This window comes from Rhinolophus sinicus, linkage group LG05 (assembly GCF_036562045.2).
Source record: "Rhinolophus sinicus isolate RSC01 linkage group LG05, ASM3656204v1, whole genome shotgun sequence".
Classification (NCBI taxonomy): domain Eukaryota; kingdom Metazoa; phylum Chordata; class Mammalia; order Chiroptera; family Rhinolophidae; genus Rhinolophus; species Rhinolophus sinicus.
This window is the reverse complement of record NC_133755.1, coordinates 38712826-38732606: the sequence shown is the minus strand read 5'-3', so window position 1 is coordinate 38732606 and position 19781 is coordinate 38712826. Positions and strand designations below refer to the sequence as shown.

Genomic DNA, 19781 nt, shown 5'->3' with positions numbered 1-19781 from the left:
CTGATTGTACTCTTGAGATATTATAAAGCATTTCTAAGGCTGCTGTTAAACTAGTGAATTGTGAATTGGTAGGTTTTCAAATAAGTTACTCCAGACCTGAGTCTGGTCTACAGCTTCCTGTTTTTACAATTAACTCCTCATGTTTCTTTGTTGAGTGTGGTGTGTGTGTGTGTGTGTGTGTGTGTGTGTGTGTGTGTGTAAAACCTAAAGATAGACCAGGAAGCATGTGAGGCCATCTGGCTTTAGAGAGGAATCCAGATTTCTGTGAAGGCTAGCTACTAAACGTAAACTGGATAAACAATGCTATTGTAACATACAACTCCTGTGCCAAAGCTTCAGTCATCACTGTCCAAAATGCCCCTAACTCCTTGTACTTGATTGATGTTAATACTTTATGGATTTTTCATCTGTGAATGAAGCAGGTTGGTCTGTCTTAAGATAAAGCCCAGTCTAGGCGTGAACACTTCTATGTTGTTTAGTCAAGCTTCTGAGGGATTACAAAGAAAAGTGGACCTGTCAGGCACTGGGCTGCTGCTGAAAGCAATGCCTCCTTCTTGGTGCCTGCTCTCTCTTGGCCTGCATTTCCAAATAAAGGATTGTGATTAAGAAAGAATCATCAAGAGCAGAAGGAAAGGATTGCTAGCAGCTAGAATGACCCAAGGCTTGTGTACTGGCCAAGGCAATGCACGATTCTACTCTGTACACCAGTTAGCAAAGCGTGATATGAATGCATATTAATTAAGATGATTTTAGAAGGGCATTTCTCTGCTCTCCGAAGCAAGATCCTTTCTCCTGTAACTGAAGTCAAGTAGGAGAAAATACATTCCAAGTGTGTTCCTAAAGATTCTTCATTTGGGGGGAATAATGATGAAAACAATACCAATACCTTTTACAGAGCACTTACTATGAGTTGCCATTTAATTTAATCCTCTTATTATCCCTGCTTTACAAAAGAAAGTGAAACAGACAGGTTCAGTGAGTTGCTTAGGCTCACACAGCTGGTAAGTATGGGAGCCTGGATTTGAATCAGGCAGAAAGACTGGAGCTCAGGCTCCCAACTACCTAGTTAAGAAATGGTGCTGCTTTTTCAATTCAGTGTTATGACAAAAACAGTTTTGCTACTAATTTAAAATATCATATAAGTAATCAGAGTAGATGTTTGTGTAAATGTAAACAGCGCACATTGCAAAACTGTATTTATGCTCTCTCTCAAAAAAAAAAATTGTTTTACATGCCCATTTTGTCCCAGGGAAATGGTCTTTATTTTCCCTTGAAATGAAGAGGAGTAACATTTGATTTTGCTGGAGAACTGCTAAAATTACTTTGATGGTTCCAGTCGTGCATAGCATGGAGATTTATGACAATATGTAATCTGTTTATTTGTCACCCAACTTGGATGAATTCCAAATGTTTCTTCTTAGTAGCTCTTGATTTTGTTTGGATTTTTTCAATGGCCAAATAGTCAGACAACATCTGAGTCACGTTTGCTCCAGTCAGGGAATACTAACATATTGAAAGACAGCTTTGGTTATTTAAAATCCTACTACATTCACTTGCAACTTTGAAGAGCATTCATGCCTTAGTGGACTGGATTTTAAAAAGGAGAAGAAGAAAACAGGAAAAAGAAAAAAAAAAAAAACCAAGTTTGCGGCTCAAGTCCCTCCTTTGCTATTTGCTGCAGTGAGTTTGCCTATTCCCTTTTGCTGGCGAAAGCACGCTTAACAGATCAAATCAAAACTGTCCGAAAAGGCTGTGTCTGCCTCACTCATGTTTAAAAGAAGGATTTCGTTCGCTTTCCTTCACACATCAAAGAAGTCACTCGGGGAGGAAATAAACCATAATTAGTCTTGAGCGATCGAGCAGACAGACCCCTTCCTCTGCTTTCTCCATTCCCGCCCCCAAGACCCTAGGCGCTACCGAGGCGCGGGCCACTGCAGCAGCTGCAGCGAGAGAACGTGCACGCCCGCGCTAGTCGCCAAGATCTGGGCGGCGGCGGGGCCGGTCCGGGGGCGCGCTTGCTCGGGAGCGCGCTCATGCAGCGGTTTTCTTCTCCCACAATCCAGAGGCTGCGGCGCGGGAGGGGCGGGGAGTCGGCGGAAGGATATGGGTGCGGAGGGAGCAGCGCTCTCTTTTCGACGGCGGGCTCGCGGCGCTGGTTGGACGGCGAGGCGAGGGGTGTGATGCGGCACTGCGGCTCTGAGGCCGTTACTCCGGCTCCTCCGGAGAGGGCAGAGGACTAGGCTGTAGCGCGGCGGTGGTTTTGTGCTAGGGCTTCCCAGAGGCGCACTGAAAAGGCTGGCGGGGCTCAGAAAACTGGGGGGTTAGGGACACACACATTCAAGCCCCCACCCCCCGGGAGGGGAAGGGGGCTGGAGGCGAGGCTTGAGGGCGGCGGAGGGATGGTGTCTGCTTGGGGGGAAGGGGCAAGCCCTGCCTGTCGTTGGTGAGGGGCTGCGGGCAGGGGAGGCTGCGGGCAGGGGAGGCTCCGCGGGTTGAAGCGGCTCCATGCCCACTGGTGGGTGGAACGTGTTGAGCGGAACGCGGAGGTCGAGCTTGGTGACCGCTCGGAACACTATCTAACGTGGTGTTTCATTTGGTCCAAGTTGGGATTAATTCATTGGAGGCAGCTTCGCTGGTCTGGCTCCTCCAGGAGCTGGGCAACCTTGACGGGCTTTTTGTCTTGCTGCTCCTGCCCCTTTTCCCTTCCTCCTCCTCCAGATGCCTTTTCTCTGCCCGGTACAGACATTTCTAGCGCAGGCTGCGGCTCGTGGCTGCTGTCGGAGCCACTTCTCGGAATTTCGGCTCGTTTCCCTCAGGGGTGTTTTTTGAGGAGGGAGAGTTTTTCTCCCCTCCACGATGGGATTTTCTCCCTGTGCCGAAATGGACTTCCACTGATTTCTACTTCTTCAACGTTTAGTGACCAATTCCCTAGGCGTATTTTTGTGGTTGTTCCTTTTTTCACATAAATTATCTGTAAAATGGAGAACGAGATCTTTACTCCCCTTCTGGAGCAGTTCATGACCAGCCCCTTGGTCACTTGGGTAAGTGGGGTGTTATTTATTGTATATTTTGCTGCATTATTTGTGCCTGCCGAGATGAAGGTGGACGTTCGTGTGATGATCGTTCTGTTCTAGGTTAAAACGTTTGGACCTCTGGCTGCAGGAAATGGAACCAACCTGGATGAATATGTGGCTTTGGTGGATGGGGTATTCCTGAACCAGGTCATGCTCCAAATGTAAGTGTTCTTTTCTTCTTTGCTAGGTATCTTGTTTTCTGTGAAAAATTACATGCCGTGAACTTAACAGATTTTATGTTTTAAGCTCCTCATTTGGTTCTTTGGCCAGAAAAATTCAGGTGGTTTAACAATTGGATCTTGCAAAGAGTGGAAATCTTACATGTCCAGCCTGTTTATCACAAGCCAGTGATTATACCTGTTAAAATTGTGAAACTTTAATTTTTCATTCCACAAACCCAGGTGTTGTCACTCATTGTCTTAAGTGCTGAAATTCGAACCACATTGTATTCTCTTTGATAATTTGGTAAAATGAGAGAATGAGAATAGTTTCCTATGGCGGGGGGAAGCCTTTACTGTGAAGTTATGTGCATTTGATGTAGAAATGTTTCTTATTAACCTTTGTGTCTAAAAATAAATGGCTCAAAATTTGAAACTGGTGAAGTAATAACAGATTTCAGAAGAGAGGATTTCAAACAATAGTTTTGACTGGTGAGAAACTGTTGCTGTAGCAAGTAACTTAAATGCTTATGATATAAACCTGAGTAGATGATTTATCGTGTGAATTATTAGATTAATATTTGAGGGATCATTTTAAGGTATTAGAGCTAGTTTTGAAATGCAGGTAATTGAAATCTTGATGACAACTAGGTAATGATTTAGTAGGCAAATCTTTGTCTTTTATGTTTATGATATTGGGTTTGTATTAGTAGGAAGGTTTTTGAGATGGGAATTGAACATTGAAATCATATTGGTAAGCTGGATCAGTGAAATTAAAAACTCCATATTTATCATTGTAAGTATTGTATATATGCATTCCAAGTACATCAGGATAGGTTATCAAACTGAATATTACCATTGTGCTCAAAATAATGTGTAGTTAGCCTTATTTCTCTTGAATAGAATCTGATTACAAGCGTAGTTTGGATTTTTCAATTGCAAGACATTCTCATCTTTTACATATGTGGGAATTTAGTGCATTATTAATAAATGTTACTAGAGAATAAGTCTACTCTAATAGACTAATAACCTAAATAAACTATCAATTTTTGTATTATACATTGGAAATTATTTTTTGTTTTAGAGTTTTCTATTTAAAACAGGGTAGAAGTCAAATCCATAAATAATGTTCCTGTGGTAACTTCTCAGTTTGTGTGCTCAGAGAGATTTGTGTGCTGTTTTTCATGCGTATGTTGATCCTATAGGGAAGTATTATACGGCTGTAAGTTTTCCAGAAGTGTTTCATTTGTGTAGGCACCCAAAGAAATAACATATGTTACCTAAAAATGTGTATATATATATATATATATTTTTTTTTTCCTTAAGAAAGATAAAAGGAATGTAGACAGTTATTTCCAGGGATAGTAAATATATCTTGGGCAGCTCTCTCATGGAACTATTTTTTATCTTTGAACTATCCCACTGTTTCCTAAGCAAAATGGTAGGATAATTAAATTGACTTCTATTTTAGGGAACACACATGACAGGAAGGGTAGCCATTATAGTAGATACTCAGAACTTGTTCCCCTAAGTCTCTTTTCTTGTTTGTTTTTAGACAGAAAATTTTGAATTTGTATGCTGAGCTCTAAAAATATAGGTGTGTTCACAAAAATAGGAAAATGCATTACTTTAGTTTCCACTTTAATGGTTTTTATTTGAATGATTCTTTTTCCAAAAAATATTTAGATTGTTTTTTGAATCCTGAATAGCTAACCGAGGTGCTAAAAACACTTTAGCTTGTTTCTACTTTAAGTACAGTGTATACTTAAAAATATCGATGTATATTTTGAAAGTTATGGTGTTCCAAAATAGTGGTTGCCCGGCTGTTTTTTGGGGAGGACTACATTCCAAACCTCAGATCTGCTTCTGTTTTCAGTTCCACCCCTCAGTTTCTTTAAAAGGTTTTTCAGTGTCCCAATTCTGCTCTGAATGACTTACATAAATTAAAGGAAAAGAAAATTAAGAAAAAAAGGAAGAAATATGCTTTAGCTTTTTAAAAAATAATTTGCTAAAATAAGATCAACACAAATTAGTTTTAATGAATTATTTACCCGATAGGGTAACAAAGCATACATTGTTTTAAAAGCTATATTTTGCTACTTTTGAAATCATTAAGATTTCTGTTAAGCACTTTACTTAAATTAATGTTTGATTTAATGTGCTCTATTAAATTATCAGTTGAAATTAAATCCAGAAAGTTAATCTAAAAGTTAGCCTTAGCCTAAGTAATTTTTCTAGGTTACATTATCTAGGTTATTGAATTTATGAGTGAGAATCCTAGTAAATGAAACTATTTTTCTTCATGTTTTCTGTGGTTTGAGTTCATTGAGCTTCTTGGATCTGTGAGTTTGTAGTTTTTATCAAATTTGAAAAAATTGTGGCCATTGTTCACACACACACACACAATTTATTTTTTGCACTCTTCCCCGCTTTTAGAAGTCCAATTACATGTATATCAGGCTGCTTGATGTTCTCTGATGTTCTGTTCAATTTTTTTGTCCTTTCTGTTTCATTTGGATGACCTTGCCATGTCTCCAAGTTCATTAATCATTTTCTCTGTAATGTGTAATCTGCTATTAAACCATCCAGCATAATTTTTATTTCAGACGTTATAGTTTTATCTCTAGAAATGCAGTTTTTGTTAATATTTTTTATGTGAATTGCTTTCATGCTCTGTCTTTTCTCTAGCTTCTTGAACATGTAGAATTCAGATACAACTGGCTGATTATTCAGGTCTATAATTCTATCTGTGTCATTACTGGGTTGGTTTTGATTGATTTTTCTTCTTATTCTGGATTGTGTTTTCTTGCTCTTGCAGGCCTGATAATTTTTTGATTGGATACCAGATACTTGGAATTTTACCTTGTTCATGCTGGATATTTTTGTATGTCATTAAATATTCTTGAGCTTTGTTCTGGGATGCAGTTAAGTTGTAAAAAGTCTGATCTTTTCAGATCTTGTTTTTAAGTTGTGTGAGGAAGTACCACTTTGTTGCATTATCGAGGCAAAACCCTTCTGATAGTCTGGCTGGTGGGAACAGGAACTATTCCGGGACCTGCGTGAGCTTTGGGTGGTGTTCTCTCTAATCCTTTTTGGTGGTTCTTTCACTGTCCTTGGGTAGTTTCCTCACACAAATATATTGATAAGTACTCAGCGGAAGACTTGAGGAATACCCTCTACAGCTCTCCGGATCTGTCTGTACAGCTCTCTCCTCGTAAGTACTCTGCCTTGTATATGATAGTCGCCTTGCTATCTCCAGACTAAGTTGTGTCCGCTCAACTCTGGGAGACCACTGTGCTCTACCTGGGTTCCCATCCCTATTCTATGGCCTAGAAGCGCTTCGAGGCAATAAGGTAGGGCAGTTGTACCGCTCATCTTTTGTGTTTCCCGTCTACCAGGAATCTATTGTCCTTTGTTGCCTGATGTCCATTGTCTTGAAAAAACCCTTTCTATATTTTGTCTTTTTTTTCCCCCCCCAGTTGTTTCAGGCAGAAGGGTAAATTTGGTTCTTGTTATTCCATCTTGGCCAGAAGTGAAAATATGTTTACATTTGCCCTGCCAGTCTTGTATTCCTGCTTTCAGATGTGGCAGAGAATTTGGTTATAGGAGCCTTATGGTAGAATATTATTTTTATCTAAAGTTTTTATTGAGAGTGTGAATATTGATTAATTTAGTGACTAGATTTGCCATTTTGGGCCTAGAATCTGAAAGTAAAGAGTTGATTTCTTCATGCCAGTTCACTGTCTCTGCCTTATAATTTCAGTGTCTATTCACTGACATGGTATTCATATAGTGAATCAGCGATAAATCTTGGATTTCATTAAGTAGCTCCTTGAATCAAAGAATCTCTGTAAGAGCTTGTGACATGGTGTCAGTCCTCTTTAACTGTTGAGAAGAGGAAGCTATTTAGAGATCTGGAATGATGGCCAGCTCTTCTGCATGCTGCAGGGCATTTTCCTACTTCAACCAAATGAATCTTTTTTCCTCAGTGCTAGTTATAGACAGGCCTTGGTGACAGTGAAGCAGAAATAATCATTTTCTGTTTGAGATGTCATACAGTTTGCTAACCAATTTTGAATGTTACTTGCTGTGAATTTTTAAGGAATTTATGTTAGTTAATTTCATAATCTTAAAAATTTTTAAGTTTGCTATTCATATTACCTAAGCAGTTGAAAATATGGATATGTTAGGATTTTAAGTACTGAGAAAATTATTAGCATCAGAACAATATTTGAAATTATTCTATGATTCAGCCTCATTAGATGGCTATAGAGATCTATACGTGAAATACTTAGTAATTGTGATATACTTGTTAATGACTTTTCTTCTTATAGAATCTTGAGTTTGGAGGGACTTTAGAAATGATCTATGAAAATCATTCTTAATTAAACCCCTGACACATGGTCATCCAACTTCTGTTTAAGTATTTCCTGAGAAGCAGCTTCATAAAGTATACCCAAAGAAGCCATTTATCTAATAGAGGAAGTTGACGAGAAATGTTCAGTGCTTAAGTTTAAAAAGTAGATTTACTAGCTTTATTACTATAATAATCCTAAAGTAACTTATGAAATACACATGTTATCTTAGGAAGTGTAGCATTGACTAAATTTTGGTATGGTTAACTCTCAGGTTTTCTCATTGGACCTTATAGTTTTTGTTTAGATTTATTTTTGTTTGTTGATTCTTTAAAAATACACTCATAATGTAGTCAGAGTTGCTATCTTATTACCAAGTTTTGTAATTTACCTCCCAAATATTTCTCAAATATGTCCCTGACTCTTGAATTAATGCAGCAGCTCTGGAATGGTCTTCTTACTTTTGGGCTTGCCCCCTTCAACTGTCTTCTCATCTGTGATCATATGAAACTTTCTAGACCACTCCTGTCTTTAAAGTGGTTCAGTAGCGTCTGCCTTGAGAGTAACTACATTACTTAAGCATCCACACTCCTTTGAGATCCGGCAGCTACCTGATTCTCTGGTACCACTCACTCCTCAATGCATAGCCTAAGATTAAGTAAACTTAGTTCCCAAAGATAAGCTGTATTCTGATAGGTCTCTGTACCTTTTTATATATTTTCCCCTTCCCTAAAACACTCTTCACCTCTTCACTATTGTTCTTAACTGACTCCTGCATCACTCCTTCTCTGCCGTTCCCTGGCTCATCCTAGGCTTAGTACTCCTCCTCCTTGTGTTTCTGTAGGACCATATAGGTATCTGGGTGGTAGCATTTATCTCACTGTACTGTAGTTCTTGGTGTGCTTGACTCTACTGACTAACCTGTGAATTTCTTGAAGCCAGGGACTTCTCTTTGCGTTTCTCTATTCCTAGCATAGTGCTTGACATACAGTAGGTTCTTGATATACTTCTGTTGTGTGAATGAATCATAGAAAGACTGTGGTAAAGTGGAATGAATTTGGGCTTTGAGTCAGACAGACTTTGGAGTCAGTTCTCACTGTGCTGCTTATTAGTATGACCTTAAACAGTTTACCAAATAACTCCAAATCTCAGTTCCTACATCTCTAAGGTGGGAGATAATGTTTTCTTCTTGGAGTAGACATAGACATAATCTGTACTAAGGGAGGGCTGGTATCTATTTTCTGTTTTGTTGACCACGGTATCCCCATCTTTATTGTCTTATTTCTATTATTATAAGAATCATTTTTCCCTAGACTGCCCTTTCCCCTTTTTTGCCAAGCAAATTCCTACTCATCCTTTCACACTCTATGAAGTCCCTTGGCAAAGTTAATTGCTGTCTTGCCTATGATCCCATATCTAACTTTACCTCATTGTTAAAGCGATGTGACTACTAGACAGTGAACATTTAGAGGGTAGAGATTTTGTGTTATGTGTCACCAGCACCTAGCATGGAACCTGGCATGTATTACCACCACCCAGCATAGATTTGGTATGTCTTAAGTTTCCGGTAAATGTCAAAGGAATGGATGAAGACATTTTATAATTTTATTCATTTTCAGAAATTTAAGGACCTTTTCTAGTTTCTGTATTGTAGAATTTAGTTTGTTTTGCTTTTTAGTTTGTTTTCTATTTCTTTTCTTTTGTTCTGTCTGTCCCCTTATTTGTTTTGATTACCTTTATTGGATAATGTCTTACTTGAGGTGAGACGGTAAGAACAAGTCATAGGCCATGGTTTTGTCTGGTATTTGAATACACAGTGCCTTCAGTTTGGTTTCCAGTAATTTTCCTGATGATGTCCAGCATGTTGATATTTTTGTTCACAGCCTTGTATTGCACTGATGTCTTCAAGAACCTACTGATTGTCTGATTCTCAGTACGACACACATCTAGTTAAGCTATAGAATATGATGAAATCTGGAGAAGAACAGGTGAACTTTGCTATATATGGGAGTATTTCTAAAATTTTTAACTGAAATTTCTTTCTGTAATGTGTATTAATTATTATGGGAAACTAGTCGTCATGGGACAGATGGAAAGACCAATTCTTAACTATACTCTTTCAGAAGAACACCAGCTGACCTTCTTTTAGGACTTATGAAATGCGTTGGTACCACTCTTAAGCATAAAGTTTAAATATTTCAAAATAAGTATTTGAGAATTTAATTTACATTGAGATGTCTGTCTAATATTTCAATTTAGTTATTAGTAAACTAGCTTATTTTGGTATAGAGGAAAAACAGATGGACTTGAATCCTGGATCAGTCACTTAATGTATTATTTAACTAATTATTGAAATTAGAAAATGACCTTAATATTCTCTTTATTCCTGATTTTATTCCTGTATTACTTTAGCTCTGTTTTGCTAGTTAAGTAATTAATAAAACTACGCTGAAAAGTCATAAACTTTATTCTGAGTGAGAAGAGCCCTGCCTCTAGTATTGGTGAGACCCAGGGTAAGCTTTTATTTATCACAATAGGCCTAAAATTTAAAGGATCTCTCTAAACCAGGCTAACAAATTGTTAAATATGTTCTGGTCTTTTATCTTGATAAATATAGCTTCATAATGGCTTGAAGGAAAGATGCAAATTTAGAATTTGTGGAATTTAGAATTCATAAGTCCCAGTTTCATGTCAGAGTGTGGTGGAGCCCCACCTCCTCGTCATCCCTGGCTCTGTTGGTGCCGCACAGAGATTCCATGTGGACATCCTGTGTGCGTTCCCCCGGGCCAAGCTCTTGTATCCCCTCCTCCAAACAGCTGCTTCTTAGTCCAGCAGTGTACACATCTGTAGCATAGTCCATCCTCAGGACAACAGGCCTGGGAAAGAGGCCTGTGCAGCCCCTGAAATTGGGTTAGAGGTATTTGGGCAAGAAATTCCAGAGTTCTTGGTAATTGTATCATCTAGAAGAGGGAGATATCAGTTGACCTTCAGTGCCCGTGGAGCTGCTAGGCGGAAGCAGCCTAGGGTGAAGGCTGCACTGTGGAGGCCCCAGGTGGTGGCCAAGCCCAGTGCCCCTCACCTGCCTGGTGACAGGTGGCCCGTCCTATGTGCCCCTTGGACTGGCCAAGCTGTAGGCAGGCCTCACTGTCCTGATTTCTTTCCCATAAGATGGGATGACAGCCCCCACCCCACCCCTGCCAGCCTTTTGAGTCCGGCGTCCCGAGGTTTGAGGTTGGGGGCTTGTCTATCTTCAAACTAGGGGACACCCAGGTGGTGGGGGGCTCAGTGCCACCTCGCCCTGCTTCCCTGAGGCTGTGGGGATAGTGGAGGACAACCCATCTAGAGGAAGATGGCCACAAAGTAGTGTCCTGGCCACTGTCCTTGCTCACTGTGGGGATGGCTGGGTCCCTTGGACTCTCTAAGTGACCCCAGACACCCTGATTCTAGAGCAAGTTTATCAGCTTTGAGGGCTACCATAGGGGCTGTTAGGAGTCACCTGATAGCCAGGGATGGGGGCCAGGCTCCTGCCCCTGGGCCCCAGGGTCCCCACACCTGAGAACCAGCCCTCCCAGCACAGTTTGTGGAACTTCGGGCTCTGGGCTATGGGGAGCCAGGCATGCGGGGCCGCGGGACTCAGGCCTTTGGGAGGAGGCGCTTTAATGGCAGAGCCCACCCTTCACTTGGCCTTCCCTGGGCAGCCACAGCCTCCATGGCCTTCCGGACGGTCCCCTTGTCACCCAGGAACTGCATAGGCTTGGTGGGCTTTAATCCCTCGTGCATCTCAAACAAGATGGGGATGCCCGTGGGCAGGTTGAGTCCTTGAAACTGAAATAATGGGGAAGGAAGAGGACTAATAATTGTAATTCCTTGTTTTAGCATAATCCTTGTATTAAAAATCAAACTCTGGGAAGATCTCAGTAGTGTTTTAGGAAAGTTTTTATATGGTATATTCTTTATGTTTTTACTTTCCTAGTGATCGCTGGGAAAAAAATTGAAGTTTACATTATTAATGACAGCATGACTGTCCTTTGCCTGGGTGGTAAAGGACCAAGGGAAATGGTTTGGTTTTAGGTGTTGGGTCCTGGTCCAAAGTTGTGGAGGATGAAAAGTGGAGAATGACCAGTGGAGGCAATATTCCAATCCGTTTTTGCCAAAACTGGTTAAAAAAAGTCACAGTAAAATTTCAGTAAATTTGAAATTTACAGTAAATCACAGTAAAATTTCAGTTAATTTGAATGTTGAGGGAAAATGGAGTGTTGTTTTCTCATAATTGAAGGCTAACTTTTTTCCCACTCTTTGTTTAAAATCTTTGCAAATGAATTAAATTACATTTCCACTTTTATAAAAGGAATATACATTTGATGATTCAGAATCTTGTAGTGTCTCATTTTATTATTTTAAACTTAAGTATTTGTGTTAAGTATTGAATGTGTGTAACTAACTAAGATGAATCTGTAGTAAATGGCAAATGATCCCCAGCATGTATTTGGAAACAAATTATCTGGTTATTGGCTTGTTGTTTTTCCTTTCTTTAATTTGTATGAATTTTATATGTTCCTTTTGAGGGAGTGAGGGAGGGAGGGGTTGAGGGAGGGAAGGAGAGAGAGAGAGCTAGATTAGGGAGCGCTACTGTTTAGAAGTTAGTTAGAAGTTAGATTTGGCCTTCTAAAGATGTGGATTGTCAAGGAAACCTAAATAGGGAGGAAGTTAGATTTGATTTAAACCTTGAAGAGTGATTGGACTTGAGTGGCCAAAAATGAGGAAAGTAGGGTATTTTAAGTTAGGGAAGCAGCTTGAGGAAAAATTGTATTTATGATTTGGGAGATGATGAGGGGACTATCCTTAGTAGAGGATCTAAGTTGGGAAATAATAGAATATAAAGTTACTTAAGCACAGTAGGCCAGATTATGAGAAATTTGGAGATTAGCTAGTATAATGTAGGCTGCATATGGCGGGCACAGGGGAGCCATTTAAAATTCCTTATTAGGGAATTAAAAGTATTAAGAAAATTATTTTGGTATTAGTTTGCAGAATAGATTGAGTATGGAATTCATTTGTCATCTAATGTTTATTGAGCATGTACTATGTTCATTATTTTAAGTACTGAGAATATATCAGTGAGTCGGTGAAACTGGTATTAGTGTTTGGAGCAAAGGTGAGGAATAGGCAGAGACAAGTAAGGAAGATAGATAAACAAGTGATGGATAGTCATCTCTGCTTACTATGGTGAGGTTTTAGATTAGGGTGGGCTCTATGATTGGAGAAGGAGCAAATTGAAGAACTAGTGCAAAAGAATGGATGGAATTCTAGATATACCATATTTTGCCGTGTATAATGTGCACCCACATTTTTGGCCCAAACTTTCAGGGGGAAAAAAAACTTTGGTTTTAATTTTTTAATTCAAATTTTTATTAGTTTACATTTAAGTACTTGTTTTTTGTATTATAAAGGAATTTTAGCATTTATTTTTTAACATATTTTGGTACAAGAAATTTTATATAATAATTACTAATAACAAGAACAGATATAAGGTACAAGAAATTTTATGTACTGGTAACAAATTTATGATATTTACTCATGATAGAAGGCCAAGAACTCCTCATTACAAGTTGGTCGTAAGTTCAAGAAAACATTATACATTTAAATGTATAATATAGCAGTTTTTGACAATGATGCCAAATTTTATATGAGAAACATTTCAGTTACTATGTATTTGTGCTCTTGTTTAAATTCTGATTTCTATTAGATAGTGTATATTTCTTTATCAGAGAAAATTTATTTAGTAAAATAGTTTTGAGGATGTTATTACAATTCTTTTGGGCTATTGGAATGTTTCAAAGTCTACATTTATAGAGTATGACTTATCTAAGAGATTTAACAATTCCCAGAAAACTAAGTTGCATTTTAACTAATCAATTGTTAAAATTTAGACATCTTTGTGTCATACTTCTATTATTTGGGTTCAGAGTTTCATCTTAGTAATAGAATGAGCTCAAAGCAGTATTACAGAGTTTGGTCAGTGTTGTGCTCAATGAATTTTTCTCTTTTTCTGGGACTGTTCATACAATTACTAGAGTTATTTACCCCAGAAGAAAATCCCAGTCTTCTTTGCATACTTCTCCAGAGATTTCGTTATTGTTTGTTTGTTTTAAATTCTACAATGTAGAAATGTAGTCCAGTATTCATTGAATATTGCACATTTCTTCTGAACCTCCCATTATCCATCAACTTTGCTGTTCACAGCTATTTTCAAAATATTCTAAATTTTAGGTCATTTATTCCTCTGTCTTTTAAAAACTAGTGACCCATTTTATTAAATTGGAAGTCCCCCGAACTGTTTATTTCTCTCGGGCCATTTGTAGATCATGCTGCAAATTTCTGTAATTTGTCTATTAATGATTCTTTACCTCCCTATATGCCTTTTCTGTATCTTGGTTTTCAGTTCATCACATTTTTTTCAGTACTATACTTTTTTGTATGTGTGCTGTTTTTTTCCTTTTATTGTACTTCTTTTTATTGTATGTATTTCTTTCATTTCCACCTGTTACTTGGTGTTTTTTAAAATAGGTATCTATTATTTTGCCTTTAATTGGCGGGCTTAAAATGAAGTTAGCTTGTGAGCCTCTTGGTTCACTTTTTATGGCACTAAAAAGGGCAAATTAAACCAGTACTGTGGTAATCTTATTCTGCTCTTAATCGAATTCGTATTTTTAGAGATATCCTATATGGAGACATTTTTTTTTAATATGAGAGAAACTGATGATGAAAAAGGTTTTTCCTATTGAATTTAAAAGTTTCTTGAGGTAAGTTTCTATGACTGTATATGATAGTTCATTAGTTAGAAGAGATTATACTTTGGAAAATAATTTCTAAAGTTCTTCATTTTAGAAGTCTTCATTGCTTCTCAAAAATGTCAATGGTACTTGTCACCGATAATTACTCAAGTGAACTATTTAAATTACCCTAGGAATGTTTATGGACTTCAAGTTAGGAATCCTTCCTCTATTGAATTGATAGTATTGGACTGAAAGCCATAAATCTGTCTTGGATTATGGAAAATACCTAGTTATATATCATCTCAGTTTGTGTCTCTGGGACTGACTGAGTCTGGAGCTAATATTGCCTTACAATACTGACTAAAACAAACCTGTGACCCTATTTTAAGGATTAAGGACAATGGGTGAAAGTTCTATTACAGATCAGCGTTGCCCATTGGTGCTATAAACAATTTTTGATTCAGTTACTGGCCATGTTGTTGACCTGTGTATGAATGAAGGTTTTATTACTTTATGAAGGTACTGATTAGTGTAATATTAAGTACTCAAGTCTCCACACCGAGAACAGGAATTGATTTGCCTCATACAGTGGTTCTCCAAGTGATATGAACAGACCACTGGGGATCTGGTTGTCTGGCTGGTCAAAATTATTTTCATTTGCCTTTTTTGGCCTGTGTTGTAAAAGCATTGATGGTGCAAAAGCAAAGGAGGGTAAAACTGCTGACCCCAAATTGTGGTACCAAGTGGTACTGGTAGTCATTGTATTCTTCACACTATGAACTTGCAGTTAAAAAGAAATCCAGTTTCACTGAAAAATATTCTTGATGAAGCAGTAAAAGTTACTTTATTGAGTCTTGACCATTTGAGTACATATCTTTTAACATTCTGTAGGACAAAATGGGAAGTATGCATTAAACACTTCTGTTGCATAATGAAGTATGAAGATTATCTCAAGGAAAAGTACTCATGATTTTTTGAGTTGCAAGTTAAACAAGTCTCTATTTTGTGGAACTCTATTTTTATTTGAGAAAACGACTGACAAACTATAGTTATTCAGACTTCAAGTATTGGGCAGACATCTTTTCAAAAATGAGTTATTCAGACTTCAAGTATTGGGCAGAGACTTTTTCAAAAATGAACAAAGTGAGCCTGTCACTCAATTGATAATATTGATTGTGTTGTCAGTGATAAAATTTGAATTATAGAAAACATGAGCTTAGTAGCTTTTCTCAGTATTTAAAAACTTCTCTGACGAGACTATTAAAATACTCTTTCTGATTGTATATTTGTCAATTTTCTTCATGTACTCGGAGCAAAATAGTGTATCACTGCACATTGAATGCAGAAGCTGATTTAAGAATCCATATGTCCTTTATTAAGCCAAACATTAAAGAGATTTATTCAGTTGTAAAAGAATGTCACTCCCCACTAAATTTTTTTGTTTTTGGAAAAAATGGTTATTTATCATAAAAATGCTCTTCACATTAACATGCAATGAATTGGTTTTTTTAGGTGAATGAATAAATTATTTTTTAATTCTTAATTTTAATTTCTAATATAGTAAGTATATATAGATGTAACTCACATAAACAAAAGCTATTTGGAGTCCTCTGTAATTTTTAAGTGTAAGAACGGGTTCTCAGACCAAAAATGTAGAAAACTGTTAGCCTAATAGTTAAAGTCTTCATGTGGGCTCATTGTAAAAAGTAAAGAGTAGATATTCAGTCATTTTACCTAATTCGGATAACATCAAAGTTAAGTATATGTATGGTATTGGGTTTTTATTATTTTTGTGTCCATTTGTACCTTTTAAATCAAAACATTAGTTCTGTTAAATCAAAACATGAGTTCTGTTTGTTAAATCAGTGAATATCATGCTGTACTGCTAGCTCAGTCTTCGGCTAACTAAAAGGTGTTGTAGATATTTCTTCAACTTTTGAAGAGGTAACTTAATGTATCTTAAATGATGAAAAAGTACATGAAGGGAACTGTGTCCATGAGCTCTGTGTGGTCATTATGTGTCACCTATCCAAGAATGACTGTTCAGTCACTGAGAAGATCAAATTTGTTAATATATGTGAAAATATTCTGTAGATACATAAGATTATATTAATATTCGGTTTTATTGTTTGGCCATCATGCACAATGATTGAGTTTGTGAGAAAGAGCAGAAATTAAGGTAAAGGGATACTTTCTGTTTTAAAAAAACCCCACTTATTTCCCTGATTATTGTTAAGGCTAACATAGTTACCGTACTAGTTGGATAACCCTAAATTGTGATGATATATACCCAGTTAATTATTTTCCATAAAGCAGTCATTCTGGTATATGCACATTTGAAGTTAGATATGCAAATAACTTAGTTATTTCCAGTGTTTCACAGTGACATGCAAATGTTATGTAATTATGTTTTGCCATATAAACTATCTCAAAAATTAAAAAATCCTGCATAACAACTAGTTTTAAATTAGAGTAGCGTGATCAAAAACATGAACACATGTAGTTGTTAAGCACCAACACTAAACAGATGGTCCAAGAGGATACATAACAGCTTTACAGTCAGGGTAGAAGACCAGAAAGCCATTAAAACTATCAGATTTCTGTTTCTCATAGATATTAGTCAATGAATAAGTAAAGACATAATCCTTGGTTATACAGGGACCAAATTTTAGAATATTAGTGTTATAGAATTGCTAATTTTCCCTTCATCTTTTACCCTGATTTAAAAATTATACAGTGGTAGATAATATTATTGCCTGTTTATCGAAATTAATGCATCTTGTCATAAGTAGGTCATTGATAAATGTGAAATTGCTTGAGGCCCTCTTTTGCTGCCATGTTGCGTTTAACTTCTGGCTGGAGAGATTTGAGCTATATTGCTAGGCTATTTGCCTCTAGAGCATTTTCAATTTTTATCTTATAAAAGAAAATGGTTGATTTGAGATTATGTTGGTTTGGAAATAGCTGTGTGTGATTAAAAAGGTACTTGCTCATATATCACATTTGTATCATTCAATAGCTCATCATTTATTTTAAATAAAGGCCATTCCAAAGATAAATTCTTTTTTTTTTAAAGGTATATTTTCAAAGGGAACTTAATCAAAACTTCATTAATTATGTCTCTGTCTATTCTGAATTAATCTTTTTTTAGCATTTTAAGTATTAAACATGAAGGAAAGACAGAATATTTCAAATATTTAATAGACTACAATTTCTTTTTAGAGAATTCTAGAGTCATACTGTACCTAGTTTGTTTAAATTACTGATAGGACTGTGACTTTTATTGTATAAAGAAATAAACCTTAAATTACACGTGGAAATGGAGTGCTTTCTCTCTTTACATAGAATGTATACCTTTTATAGAAGTGACTTTATATTTTATTTTCTTATGTTTATGCATAGTCTCACACATGTTTTATGACTGAACCTCTAGCATTGAATCCTACATATATAGCCTCATTAAATGTGCTTCAGCTAAGTAACAGTCAGATACAATTACTTATTTTTTCCCTAGAAGTAAATTAAATGGCCAGGCTTCATAAAACAGTGGTTTTTTTTGTGGATATTTTTTTCCTCTTTAAAAAATATTTTACGTGGTTAAAAGAATTGTTTAATACCAAAAGGTTCATAGTGAAGAACAACAGTCCCCTGTTCTAACCTTATTCATATGTCCATTCTGTTGCCCAGAGTGAAAACTTTTAACTTTTTTTTCTTTTTAGCAATTTCTTCTGTCATTTGGCCCCAAATACTACAGTGATAATATGCTTACCCTAGTATTTCTTGATTTATCCCTTTAGACAGTATCTATTGACTTCCTAATAATGGTAGCTGAGTTTTTAGCCCCATCTCTATTTCTTCTTACTTTATTTTTCTAATATATTTATTACAAGTTTGGCTAAATCAGTAATCAGTAATTACATTAGTATAACTATATAATGTTTCCTGCAGAACCAGGTAGTGTATCATCATTAGACTTTTCTGTTTTAAAAAAATACTATTTTTCCTGAAGTTACTAATTTTCTTGATTTGCATAATTTCCAGTAAATCTGTCCTTAAATATTCAAGTATTTTTCATAAGAATAGAGATTAGGACTTTTAAGGCAGTTTCACATGAGGTTAGTCCCTCTCACAGAGAGAGGATCACATTCTTGGGATGAAAGAGCCTGTTTTCCATGATCCTGACATATGTCAGTTTGACCCTAACTCAAATTAGGCATGCATCAAATGGGAAACCCAAGCCTTGTAATTGAAAGTTTATTGCTCTCTAGTCCATGCCTAGAGTGCTTAGCAGTTGTGTTGGTATCCACATCCAGAAAGTTTATAGATAAGACTGTGATGTGATATCTAGTGATTGTAAAGAAGTAGGAACTTTCCAGTTCTGTTTGCATGCTAAAATAACTAGTAACTGGTACAGTGTAGACTGGAAACTGAAACTGAAGCTCCGAGGATGTAGGTATCAGCCTGTTCTACCAAAGAACTACACTCTTTTATTTAATTTCCTTAGGAGTCTACTAGATAATAGTAATCCCCTCAAATCCCATGTAATTATAGAAAGGATTTGTAAACACAAAGCACCACCGTTTTATGAAAGGATGCAGAAAACTTTCATTCTCCTATCTTTGAGATCCGAGTTGAATATGAGGTTAATTTGAGGTGTTGAAGTACTTTTTCATAAATTTTTCAAAATACTTTATCTTACCTAAGCTGTATTTTTCACTTTTTTCCAAATTCCTAAAATAATTTCATCTGATTTCCTTAGTATATAAAACCAAACTGTTCCCTCTTTTTATATTCAGAATTGTCTTAATTTGTTACAAGTAATCTTTTTTCCAAAGCCTGAAAAAACTTAATATAAAGTTTATCAATAAATTTTTTTTTTACAAACAATTCTTAAAAGAATTTGAGCAATCCAAAATTCTAAATTCTTAAAATTTGCTGATTCTTAGACGAGCTTTAGGCAAAGGAGATTACAAGGCTTTTCAGACAACTAAGTAAACTTCAAAATCACATATGAGGAATGTTGGCCATAAAATGAAAAAACTTTAGTTTTAAATAATTAAATACACAGAGAAACTTGGTAACTCTATCAGGGACAAAGATAATATTTACTTTATAAAATTTTTTAAAGTGGGAATGAAATCACACATGTTTATTAGAATATTAGACATCCATCCAAAAGTATAACCCACGTTACATAGCGTCATGTCATAAACAATTTGCACTATACTCCTACAGTTTTTTTCTGTACATCTTCAGTTGTAATATTGAAGTCTTTCTTAAATATTTGTTGTCAGAATTAAATACCCAGATTTAAAATAAAATATCACTGTGATAAACTGAGTGGGGAAAGGAAATGAATCTTTAGTTTGATTACTGTGAAAAAAGAATTAAGAATCTGCTCAAACAATACAATAAAAA

At 36.6% G+C, this 19781-nt stretch overlaps 1 protein-coding gene across 5 annotated transcripts in view; it reads left to right on the top strand.

Moving 5' to 3' along the window:
- The first annotated feature begins 2122 nt into the window (after positions 1 to 2122).
- Positions 2123 to 19781, top strand: part of CCDC88A (coiled-coil domain containing 88A) — a 117110-nt gene continuing 99451 nt past the window's right edge. For 2 of the 5 annotated variants that reach the window (XM_019719705.2, XM_019719694.2), the window contains exons 1-2: positions 2125 to 3041; positions 3135 to 3235. In XM_019719705.2, the coding sequence (XP_019575264.2) occupies positions 2979 to 3041; positions 3135 to 3235 (164 nt within the window). In that variant the 5' untranslated portion in view covers positions 2125 to 2978. Of the gene's footprint in view, positions 3042 to 3134; positions 3236 to 19781 lie in introns of all 5 variants that reach the window. The other 3 variants (XM_019719699.2, XM_019719686.2, XM_074331998.1) reach the window with 2 other exon arrangements.